The 12,312-nt window shown below is 41.8% G+C and overlaps 1 protein-coding gene across 4 annotated transcripts in view; it reads right to left on the minus strand.

Annotated features, from left to right (window-relative positions):
- LOC118398234 (ribosomal protein S6 kinase alpha-2) overlaps positions 1–12,312 on the minus strand; it is a 67,352-nt gene that overhangs the window by 13,506 nt on the left and 41,534 nt on the right. For all 4 annotated transcript variants that reach the window (XM_035793409.2, XM_035793386.2, XM_035793401.2 and 1 more), the window contains 5 exons: positions 3,968–4,074; positions 2,689–2,726; positions 2,389–2,531; positions 1,542–1,612; positions 1,371–1,459 (listed from right to left, as the gene is read on the minus strand). In XM_035793409.2, coding sequence (XP_035649302.1) covers positions 1,371–1,459; positions 1,542–1,612; positions 2,389–2,531; positions 2,689–2,726; positions 3,968–4,074 — 448 coding nt within the window. The remainder of the gene's footprint in view (positions 1–1,370; positions 1,460–1,541; positions 1,613–2,388; positions 2,532–2,688; positions 2,727–3,967; positions 4,075–12,312) is intronic.

A 12,312-nucleotide genomic window follows, 5' to 3' on the forward strand; every position in this document is an offset into this window, starting at 1 on the left:
GGTTAGACTGTAAACTCTCCAGACTCACATTAAGCATCTCCAATCCAAAATGAAATCTAAAATCGGCTTCCTATTTCACAACAAAGCCTCCTACACTCATGCCGCCAAACATACCCTCGTAAAACTATCCTACTGAACTTTGACTTCGGCGATGTAATTTACAAAATAGCCCCCAACACTCTACTCAGCAAACTGGATGGAGTCTATCACAGTGCCATCCGTTTTATCACCAAAGCCCCATATAGTACCCACCACTGCAACCTGTATGCTCTCGTTGGCTGGCCCTCACTACATATCCGTCGCCAAACCCAATGGCTCCAGGTCATCTATAAGTCTTTGCTAGGTAAATCCCCACCTTAGCTCACTAGCCACCATAGCAACTCCCACCCGTAGCACGCGCTCCCGCAGGTATATTACACTGGTCATCCCCAAAGTCAACACTTCCTTTGGCTCCCTTTCCTTCCAGTTCTCTGCTGCCAATGACTGGAATGAATTTCAAAAATCACTGAAACTGGAGTCTTATATTTCCCTCTCTAACTTTAAGCATCAGCTGTCAGATCAGCTTACCGATCACTGTACATGTACACAGCCAATCTGTAAATAGCACACCTGTCTACCTCATCCCCATATTATTACTTACCCTCTTGCTCTTTTGCCCCCCAGAATCTCTCCTTGCACATCATCATCTGCATATCTATCACTCCAGTATTAATGCTAAATTGTAATTATGTTTGCCTCTTGGGCCTATTTATTGTCTACCTACCTACATTTGCACACACTGTACATAGATTTTTCTATTTTTCCTTTATTTTGTGTTATTGACTGTACATTTGTTTATGTGTAACTCTGTGTTGTTGTTTTTGTCGCACTGCTTTGCTTTATCTTGGCCAGGTCACAGTTGTAAATGAGAACTTGTTCTCAACTGGACTACCTGGTTAAATAAAGGTGAAAAAAAATACTTTAGGTAAATTGTTACTAATATTTAACGCAATCATACATACAGAATGACTTCCGGCTTTAATCTGACTGCACCACAGGTACCACACTAGTGATGCCTAGTACAGTTGAAATTTAGCTTGACATTACTCTCCATCTTATACATCACAGAGGAAGTGATTAATGTGGTTATATTCAATCCCAACACTGGTCAACCAGCTTCCACCGAGGAGTAAGAGAGCACATGCATTAACTGTACTTTCTAGCCTGCACTGTCCCTAAAACCCTCAATATGAAGATGTAAAATTCCGATTTCAATGCTGTCTGTGTCACATTTAAAAAATGAGAAATGGCTTATCTAATGCTATAAATTAGTCTTTCAATTAGAGGAGCATGTGAAATGACACACACTATTAATTCTCTTGACTACATACCTAATCTATTGGTAGGATTTCTTTTGAAGAGGGCCCGTATTAAACTTTGCACCTCTGGGCTTAAGAATTGCGGCATGCCAAGTTTTGCCCTACAAAACAACAAAAAAAGAAAATTATTCCACAACGTAATGCTTTTCATATATATTTGCCATACAAATTGTCATATCTTACTTTAGAATGAGGGCCATTGTTTCCTTGCGATCTTTGCCTTGAAATGGTAGAGATCCTGTCAGCATTTCAAACTGAAAATAAAGACAAACAATGTCAGTACCAATCCTCTGAATCTCTTTACAAAACCACAATTTTGACAGTTTCTTGGATGACAAACTCACTATACTATGGCATAATACAGGAAAATAATATTTTCCAGTTACTACACAGGCACTTGTTCTAACACTGCAGATGCAGAGCAAAAAGAAAGGAAAAGGGGGATACCTAGTCAGTTGTACAACTGAATGCATTCAACTGAAATGTGTCTTCAAGGTGATATGCCTGGCAGGTTTCTTTTATAGAGAGCAAAGCTTGCGTTATAAATTCTGGCCCTAAAGGGATACATTTGGCAAGGTTTGTATTGATCTGGTTTTAACGTGAGGCTACAGTACTGAGCTAAGAAACCATTAGGGAGCCCGTTGTTCTTTAGAGGTGGTGGAGTAATGTGTGGATTAGTCAGCAGCAACCTTATTATAAACAGGTCTATTCAATCAGCATTCATTTTTTAATATAAGAGGATTGAAGAGGTGAGACTAGTGTTTGGCGTAGAAGTAGTGGACTACTACCATACCAGTATGCATCGTCATTATGATGTCTCTGCATTAAGATCCACATTTTGACTATAGGTTGGACCATTAGTGACCTGGTCGTACAGGCTGTATGCACAGTGCTGCACGTCCATATACTGTATGCAAACAATTTCATTATATGAAACTCTGACCTAGAGATTGTGTTGCAATAACATTGCAGCCAACCAATAGCTATAGTATGTCTGTAATGCATTATCAAAAGGAAAGGAAGTCCACACCATTAAGACGCCAAATGACCACCAGTCAGCACTATGTGTATGTCCTCTTCTGTTGACCACCTCAGGGGCCATGTACTCTATCGTCCCGCAGAAGGAGTACGCTCGCTTGTCATGGTCTATTGCCTCTTTACTCAGCCCGAAATCTAAAATACATTTGATAAAAGGGATTGATGTCAAAGACAGAGGAAAACAGCCACCAGCTATGGGCTTAATGGATTCAACATAAAAAAGAGACTACTGATATATCTTTTTGAACTACTACTACCACTGCTGTATGTTTTTAAAACAGTCTTTAGTCACCTGTTATCTTGATGTGGCCCTCCTCATCAAGAAGAATACTGTAGAGGGAAGGAATGCGACATCAATATATATACAGTACCTGTTATTTCATAGTTGTGATGTCTACACTATTGTTCTATTAGAAAATAAGAAAAATTAAGAAAAACCCTGGAATGAGTCGGTGTGTCCAAACTTTTGACTGGTACACACACACACACACACACACACACACACACACACACACACAAAATAGTTTGCCCCTACAGACAGTGAGTCACGTGGATGTGGCTTGATATATAAAGCAGGCAGAAAGGCATTGAAGCATTGTTACTGTTCTATTGAACCCCAGAATGGGCAAAACGAGTGACCTAAGTCACTGAGCGTAGTATGATCGCCGGTGACAGGCGAGCCGGTTTCAGTATCTCAGAAACGTCCGGCCTCCTGTGCTTTTCAAGCACAACAGTGTTTAGGGTTTACAGAGAATGGTGCAACAAAAAACATCCAGTCAGGATGTTGCGGTGGTGTAATGGTGGCGGTGGTGTAATGGTGTGGGGAATGTTCTCCTGAAACATGTTAGGTCTCTTAATACCAACTGAGAAACGTTTCCATGCCCTGAAGAATTCAGGCTGTACTGGAGGCAAAGGGGGGGTCTGACCCTGTACTAGATGTGTGTACCTAATAAACTATCTGTATAATAGAAATACTTTATATAAAATCTTCACATCTTACAAACCTCTCGGCACTGCACACCCATACCATTTATTGGGTGTTTGTTTGTTAGAACTAATGGATCTGTGCACAGCACACTTTTGCCCTTGGGTTGGTGTCATTAAATCAACAGTAAAGCTGGGAATAGCTCGTCTTTCAAAGACAAAAAAAAAGCAGACCACTGAAACCAGGAATTACGCGAGACCTTCAAACGTCAATTATTCCCATGCTGAGAGCTCCTCGTTTATTTCCTCTCATCAAGTACCCAAGAGCCAATTTACAAGTCCAGGAGGATAAAGATGCAGAACAGATGCAACATTGGTTGCACAAGAGACCTGTTGTTGTTTTGATAGACCTGTCACAGGCAGCACCACGGAGCAGTATTGCAACCTTGTTGAAACTCATGGATCGGAATTATATGATATCAAATCCGACAGTTATGTACTTGGTCATTCTTTGTCTCAGAGACAAAGAAACAATGTGTATGAGTACTCATATGGGTAAAAATGTTAAAGCTGTGGAGAATGGATATGCAAGATGCTGTTTGAATAAGGAAGTAGTCTTAGGCACAGTACAGTCAGTGAGGCTTTACTTCTCTGGTTTGAGGTCTCTGTAGATGATGCCCAGACTGTGAAGGTGATCTAAGGCCAAGGCCAGCTCAGCCAGATAGAACTTCACATCCTCTTCAGTAAACATCACCTGCAGATGGAGAAAGGTGAAAGATAGTCATTGACAAGATGCAAACAGTACAGTGGGGCAAAACAGTATTTAGTCAGCCACCAATTGTGCAAGTTCTCCCACTTAAAAAGATGCGAGGCCTGTCATTTTTATCATAGGTACACTTCAACTATGACAGACAAAATGAGAAAAAAAAATCCAGAAAATCACATTGTAGGATTTTTAATGAATTTATTTGCAAATTATGGTGGAAAATAAGTATTTGGTCAATAACAAAAGTTTCAATACTTTGTTATATACCCTTTGTTGGCAATGACAGAGGTCAAATGTTTTCTGTAAGTCTTCACAAGGTTTTCACATACTGTTGCTGGTATTTTGGCCCATTCCTCCATGCAGATCTCCTCTAGAGTAGTGATGTTTTGGGGCTGTTGCTGGGCAACACAGACTTTCAACTCCCTCCAAAGATTTTCTATGGGGTTGAGATCTGGAGACTGGCTAGGCCACTCCAGGACCTTGAAATGCTTCTTACGAAGCCACTCCTTCGTTGCCCAGGCGGTGTGTTTGGGATCATTGTCATGCTGAAAGACCCAGCCACGTTTCATCTTCAATGCCCTTGCTGATGGAAGGAGGTTTTCACTCAAAATCTCACGATACATGGCCCCATTCATTCTTTCCTTTACACGGATCAGTCGTCCTGGTCCCTTTGCAGAAAAACAGCCCCAAAGCACGATGTTTCCACCCCCATGTTTCGCAGTAGGTATGGTGTTCTTTGGATGCAACTCAGCATTCTTTGTCCTCCAAACACGACGAGTTGAGTTTTTACCCAAATGTTATATTTTGGTTTCATCTAACCATATGACATTCTCCCAATCTTCTTCTGGATCATCCAAATGCGCTCTAGAAAACTTCAGATGGGCCTGGACATGTACTGGCTTAAGCAGGGGGACACGTCTGGCACTGCAGGATTTGAGTCCCTGGCGGCATAGTGTGTTACTGATGGTAGGCTTTGTTACTTTGGTCCCAGCTCTCTGCAGGTCATTCACTAGGTCCCACCATGTGGTTCTGGGATTTTTGCTCACCGTTCTTGTGATAATTTTGACCCCACGGGGTGAGATCTTGCGTGGAGCCCCAGATCCAGGGAGATTATCAGTGTTCTTGTATGTCTTCCATTTCCTAATAATTGCTCCCACAGTTGATTTCTTCAAACCAAGCTGCTTACCTATTGCAGATTCAATCTTCCCAGCCTGGTGCAGGTCTACAATTTTGTTTCTGTCCTTTGACAGCTCTTTGGTCTTGGCCATAGTGGAGTTTGGAGTGTGACTGTTTGAGGTTGTGGACAGGTGTCTTTTTATACTGATAACAAGTTCAAACAGGTGCCATTAATACAGGTAACGAGTGGAGAACAGAGGAGCCTCTTAAATAAGAAGTTACAGGTCTGTGAGAGCCAGAAATCTTGCTTGTTTGTAGATGACCAAATACTTATTTTCCACAATAATTTGCAAATAAATTCCTTAAAAATCCTACAGTGTGATTTTCTGGATTTTTTTTCTCATTTTGTCTGTCATAGTTGAAGTGTACCTATGATGAAAATGACAGGCCTCTCTCATCTTTTTAAGTGGGAGAACTTGCACAATTGGTGGCTGACTAAATACTTTTTTGCCCCACTGTACATGTGTGATATATGATTGTGAAAATAAAAGCTGTGTTTTGAAAATTGTAGAGTAGCCTACATTGATGTGTTTTAAACAGCTTTCCATAATTCCAATGTCAGGTAGCCTGAGCAAAACAAGAGCACTACCCACAGATGGAACACTACTGAAACTCACTAACTTGATCACAAAGCCAGCTGTTTGGAACCTCACCCAAAATATTGCATCAAGGATGTTACACATTTACATTTTAGTAATTTAGCAGACACTCTTATCCAGAGCGAGTTGCATTCATCTTAATAAAAACTTTGCTGAGTTTCCTCAGGTAGAGCATGTATTGTTGTATTTCTCTTTCTTTACGAAATAGATAATTTTAACCACAGAAAGATTAATTTAGCTCCCAAATGGAATATGTGTGGGGAATAAAAACTGCGGTGCCAAGGAGAGCATTTAATTGTGGTGAAAGTAACAAGTTGCTACCAGCAGTAGGGAATCTGCTAGCTGTTCCAGATGAGTGACTTCCAAAACCAGCAGTAATTCATTCATATTTCAATTCCCACTTGTCTGTTCGCCCAGAAGAACAAATTTAAATCTAGAGACATTTCATTCCAGTTATTTCATTCCAGTTATTATTTACAAAAGAATTGGTAGTAGTCACGATGACACATAGGAGGCAGTAGTTTTAGGAAACATGGGTGAATGGATGAACGCATTTCCAAAGTTGGTGGTCTATTATCCGGACTGCAGGTTGTTTTTATTATTCAATAATAATCAAGGTCTCCATCCATTTAATCATTTCTTTGAGCAAACCTCCCCTCGAATACCCCAGAGTTAATTTTATATGATCTATTCCAGCAGGCATACTAGCTAGCCCGATTCAACTAATCAGGGGCTTGATGATTAGTTGGAGCAGGTATGCTAGTTGGAATTGAACAAATAAGAAGAATGGCTGGGGGTACTCAAGGAGAGGTTTGGAAACAACACAGAGCCCTGCATGAGGCCCCCCACTCGGTTATATCTCTCTGTCTGTAAGGCCAGATGGTATTCCAGGGCGTGTCCTCCGGGCATGTACAGACCAGCTGGCAGGTGTCTTTCCAGACATTTTCAACCTCTCCCAGTTTGTAATCACCACATGTTTCAAGCTGACTACCATCCTTCCTGTTCCCCAAAACACTAAAGGCATCGTGCCACAATGACCACCGCCCTATAACACTCACATCTGTAATGAAGTGTTTTGAAAGGCTGGTCATGGCACACATCAACTCCGTTATTCCAGACACCCTGGACCCACTCCAATTTGCCTACTGCCCCAACAAATCCACAGACAATGCAATCTCAAGTGCACTCCATTCTGCCTTCTCTCACCTAGAAAAAAGGAATACTTATGTGAGGATGCTGTTCATCGACTACAACTCAGATTTCAAACACCATAGTGCCCTCCAAGCTCGGGACCCTGAGACTGAACACCCCCCTCTGCAACTGGATCCTGGACTCCTGACGGGCCGACCCCAGGTGGTAAGAGTAGGCAACAACACCTCCGCCACTCTGACCCTCAACACAGGGGCCCCCAGGGGTGTGTGCTCAGTAGGGCTGTGACGATACCATTATTGCAATATTTTTTTCCATGCCAAAAATGAAAACACAAAGCAGAACAAATGATTTGGTCCTTTAAAAACCTGATATATGTAAAAAAAAAAATATATATATATATATATATATATATATATATATATATATATAGTGTGCTATAGCTGTAAAAATAAATAAATGTGACTCTGGATGACAACATAATTATGTTTGGTTCCAACATTAGGGCTGTTTTCCTCAAGTTAAATCTGATTCAAGTTTTGTTTCCTTGCCACGATACTAATGAGTATCGCGATACTGGTATTGTCCCAGCCCTAGTGGCGGTTGAAATCTCTGCTGTTTGTTGCTGTTCATATCAGCCCTGTGAGCTGTGCTGGCTGGAATTCCGTGGATAACCAGCATTAGCCTAAGTTGCTACCGTCATGCTGCCCAAAGTTAAAGAAGTTTGGAGAAATGGAGAGGACAGTGTTTCACTATCACAGTTGAGTGATCTTTTAAAATCAACAAAAACATGTCAACAAGCAATTGTTACAACAGGAAAATAGCTTCAAGAGCTTTGTCCAAATACTGGTGGATTCAAGTAACTAACAAAATAATGGGCAATCTGACCAGAAAAGTGTATGTCCTGTATGTCCAGGGAGAGGTGTATGTCCTGAAAGAGACTTGCAGCAAGATGACAACAAACTGTAAGCCCACGCGAGATGACTGCAGTCTGTGGATCATTATTTCAGATGACTGGGAAAACAGTAGTGATATTAGGATATTCTTTTTGACAATATATCATTTAGTTTTGACACTATAGGAATATTATTTTTGCCCTAGTTGGCTGTACCTACACCACAACTCACATTTGTTTGGAGAACTTTTATTTCCATGACTGATTTTCTCATGGCTCTGTCTTGTCTCTCTACAGTAGACATATGGTGAGCAATATGTTTGGAACAATAAAATCACAGTATCGAATGAAATACATATAGTTTCGGCACCTAAGTATAGTGATAATATCGTATAGTAAGGTCCCTGGCAATTCCCAGCCCTACTATCTAGACTAGAGGGACAATCCAGGAGGAATAATATTGTTGTGGATGGCATACCAGTCTCCACATGAGGCCTGGACGGAGTCTGAGGAAAAAGTGGAGCACGCCCACAGGTCTGGAAAACCTGTAACCAGCCCTGATGATAGACCCAGGCCGATAGTTGTCAAGTTCCTGAGGTTCAAGGACAAGGCGGCTGTTCTGGAGAGAGCCAAGAACTTGAGAGAAACCAACATCTTCCTATACGAGGACTTCTTTGAAGCTGTGCGCCAGAGACAGAAATAACTTATCCAAGCTATAAAAGCTGCCAGAGAACGTTGGGACATTGCTTACATCTGCTACAACATGCAAAGCACATTGTCCCAAAAGCCTGGGAGGTGTGAGAGAGCCAAGCTTCAGGTTCAGTTGTTTCAGCCCAACATCACACACACCAACTGACACTCATAAGTAAAAAATGTTCTCTCCATATTATCTATGATAAACTACCCAGGATAGGGCTAAGAATTTTAATATATGTAACCTTAGAAATAAGGTTTATGAAATCAATAACTTGCTAACATCTGATAACATTCATATACAGTGCATTTGGAAAGTATTCATACCCCTTCCCTTTTCCCACATTTTGTTACGCTCCAGGCGTATATTAAAATGTATTAAAAATTAAAACATCTTAAATATTTACATAAGTATTCAGACCCTTTACTGTGATACTTGAAATTGAGCTCAGGTGCATCCTGTTTCCATTGAACATCCTTGAGATGTTTATACAACTTGATAGGAGTCAACCTGTGGTAAATTCAATTGATTGGACATGATTTGGAAAGGCACAAACCTGTCTATATGAGGTCACACAGTTGACCGTGCATGTCAGAGCAAAAACCAAGCCATGAGGTTGAAGGAATTGTCCGTAGATCTCCGATACAGGATTGTTTCGAGGTAGAGATCTGGGAAAGGGTACTAAAAAGTTTGGAACTACCAAGACTTTTCTTAGAGCTTACCTCCCAGCCAAATTGAGCAATCGGGGGAAAAGGGCCATGGTCAGGGAAAAATTATGATGGTCACTCTGACAGACCTCCAGAGTTCCTCTGTGGAGATGGGAAAAACTTCCAGAAGGACAACCATCTCTGCAGCACTCTACCAATCAGGCCTTTATGGTAGAGTGGCCAGATGGATGCCACTCCTCAATAAAAGGCACGACAGCCCCCTTGGAGTTTGCCAAAGGGCATGTAAAGGACTCTCAGACCATGAGAAACAAGATTCTCTGGACTGATGAAACCAAGATTGAACTCTTTGGCCTGAATGCCAAGCGTCACGTCTGGAGGAAATCTGGCACCATCCCTCCGTTGAAGCATGGTGGTGGCAGCATCATGCTTTGGGGATGTTTTTCAGCGGCATGTACTGGTAGACTAGTTGGGATTGAGGGAAAGATTAATGGAACTAAGTACAGAGAGATCCTTGATGAAAACCTGCTCCAGAGCGCTCAGGACCTCAGACTGGAGGCGAAGGTTCACCTTCCAACAGGACAACGACCCTAAACTCACAGCCAAGACAATGCTGGAGTGGCTTTTTAATTTCACCTTTATTTAACCAGGTAGGCTAGTTGAGTTGCAACTGCGACCTAGCCAAGATAAAGCGTAGCAATTCGACACATACAACAACACAGAGTTACACATGGAATAAACAAAACATACAGTCAATAATACAGTAGAACAAAATAAAACAAAAAGTCTATATACAGTGAGAGCAAATGAGGTAAGTTAACTTCTTGCGTCGAGCCATCCCGGATCCGGTATCGTGACTACAGCCTCAAGCTCATTACCATAACGCAACGTTAACTATTCAAGAAAATCGCAAATTAAATGAAATTAATCTATTTGCTCTCAAGCTTAGCCTTTTGTTAACAACACTGTCATCTCAGATTTTCAAAACATGCTTCTCAACCATTGCAAAACAAGCATTTGTGTAACAGTATTGATAGCTAGCGTAGCATTTAGCGTAGCATTTAGCATTAGCATTCAGCAGGCAACATTTTCACAAAAAACAGAAAAGGATTCAAATAAAATAATTTACCTTTGAAGAACTTCAGATGTTTTCAATGAGGAGACTCTCAGTTAGATAGCAAATGTTCCATTTTTACAAAAAATATTATTTGTGTTGACAAATCGCTCCGTTTTCTGCGTCACGTTTATCTACGAAAAAAAACCTGTATCCAGGATTGTGTAAATCTATCCGCAAGCTCATTAGCATAACACAACGTTAACTATTCATGAAAATCGCAAATGAAATGAAATTAATCTATTTGCTCTCAAGCTTAGCCTTTTGTTAACAACACTGTCATCCCAGATTTTCAAAATATGATTTTGAACCATAGCTAAACAAGCATTTGTGTAACAGTATTGATAGCCTAGCATAGGATTATGCCTGGCTTTCAGCATGCAACATTTTCACAAAAAACAGAAAAGGATTCAAATAAAATAATTTACCTATGAAGAACTTCAGATGTTTTCAATGAGGAGACTCTCAGTTAGATAGCAAATGTTCCGTTTTTACAAAAAATATTATTTGTGTTGACAAATCGCTCCGTTTTGTTCATCATTCTTCATCACGTTTGGGTAAGAAAAAACCCCAAAATTAAGTCATTAAAACGTGAACTTTTTTCAAAATTAACTCCATAATATCGACAGAAACATGGCAAACCGATGTTTAGAATCAATCCTCAAGGTGTTTTTCACATATCTATCGACGATAAATCCTTCGTGGCAGTTGACTTTCTCTTCTGAAGAAATGGAACGCGCATGGACCTACAGATTACGCAATAATTTCGACACAGGACACCGGACGGACACCAGGTAAATGTAGTCTGTTATGGTCAATCTTCCAATGATATGCCTACAAACACGTCACAATGCTGCAGACACCTTGGAGAAACGACACAAAGGGCAGGCTCATTCCTGGCGCATTGACAGCCATATAAGGAGGCATTGGAACACAGCGCCTTCAGAATCTGGGGCATTTCCAGTATGAAACTTCATCTTGGTTTCGCCTGTAGCATTAGTTCTGGGGCACTCACAGATAATATCTTTGCAGTTTTGGATACGTCAGAGTTGTCTTTCCAAAGCTGTCAATTCCATTACATTACATTACATTTAAGTCATTTAGCAGACGCTCTTATCCAGAGCGACTTACAAATTGGTGCATTCACCTTATGACATCCAGTGGAACAGCCACTTTACAATAGTGCATCTAAATCTTTTAAGGGGGGTGAGAAGGATTACCTTATCCTATCCTAGGTATTCCTTAAAGAGGTGGGGTTTCAGGTGTCTCCGGAAGGTGGTGATTGACTCCGCTGTCCTGGCGTCGTGAGGGAGTGTGTTCCACAATTGGGGAGCCAGAGCAGCGAACAGTTTTGACTGGGCTGAGCGGGAACTGTACTTCCTCAGTGGTAGGGAGGCGAGCAGGCCAGAGGTGGATGAACGCAGTGCCCTTGTTTGGGTGTAGGGCCTGATCAGAGCCTGGAGGTACTGAGGTGCCGTTCCCCTCACAGCTCCGTAGGCAAGCACCATGGTCTTGTAGCGGATGCGAGCTTCAACTGGAAGCCAGTGGAGAGAGCGGAGGAGCGGGGTGACGTGAGAGAACTTGGGAAGGTTGAACACCAGACGGGCTGCGGCGTTCTGGATGAGCTGTAGGGGTTTAATGGCACAGGCAGGGAGCCCAGCCAACAGCGAGTTGCAGTAATCCAGACGGGAGATGACAAGTGCCTGGATTAGGACCTGCGCCGCTTCCTGTGTGAGGCAGGGTCGTACTCTGCGGATGTTGTAGAGCATGAACCTACAGGAACGGGCCACAGCCTTGATGTTAGTTGAGAACGACAGGGTGTTGTCCAGGATCACGCCAAGGTTCTTAGCGCTCTGGGAGGAGGACACGATGGAGTTGTCAACCGTGATGGCGAGATCATGGAACGGGCAGTCCTTCCCCGGGAGGAAGAGCAG

Source organism: Oncorhynchus keta, chromosome 2 (assembly GCF_023373465.1).
Source record: "Oncorhynchus keta strain PuntledgeMale-10-30-2019 chromosome 2, Oket_V2, whole genome shotgun sequence".
In the NCBI taxonomy this organism is placed as follows: domain Eukaryota; kingdom Metazoa; phylum Chordata; class Actinopteri; order Salmoniformes; family Salmonidae; genus Oncorhynchus; species Oncorhynchus keta.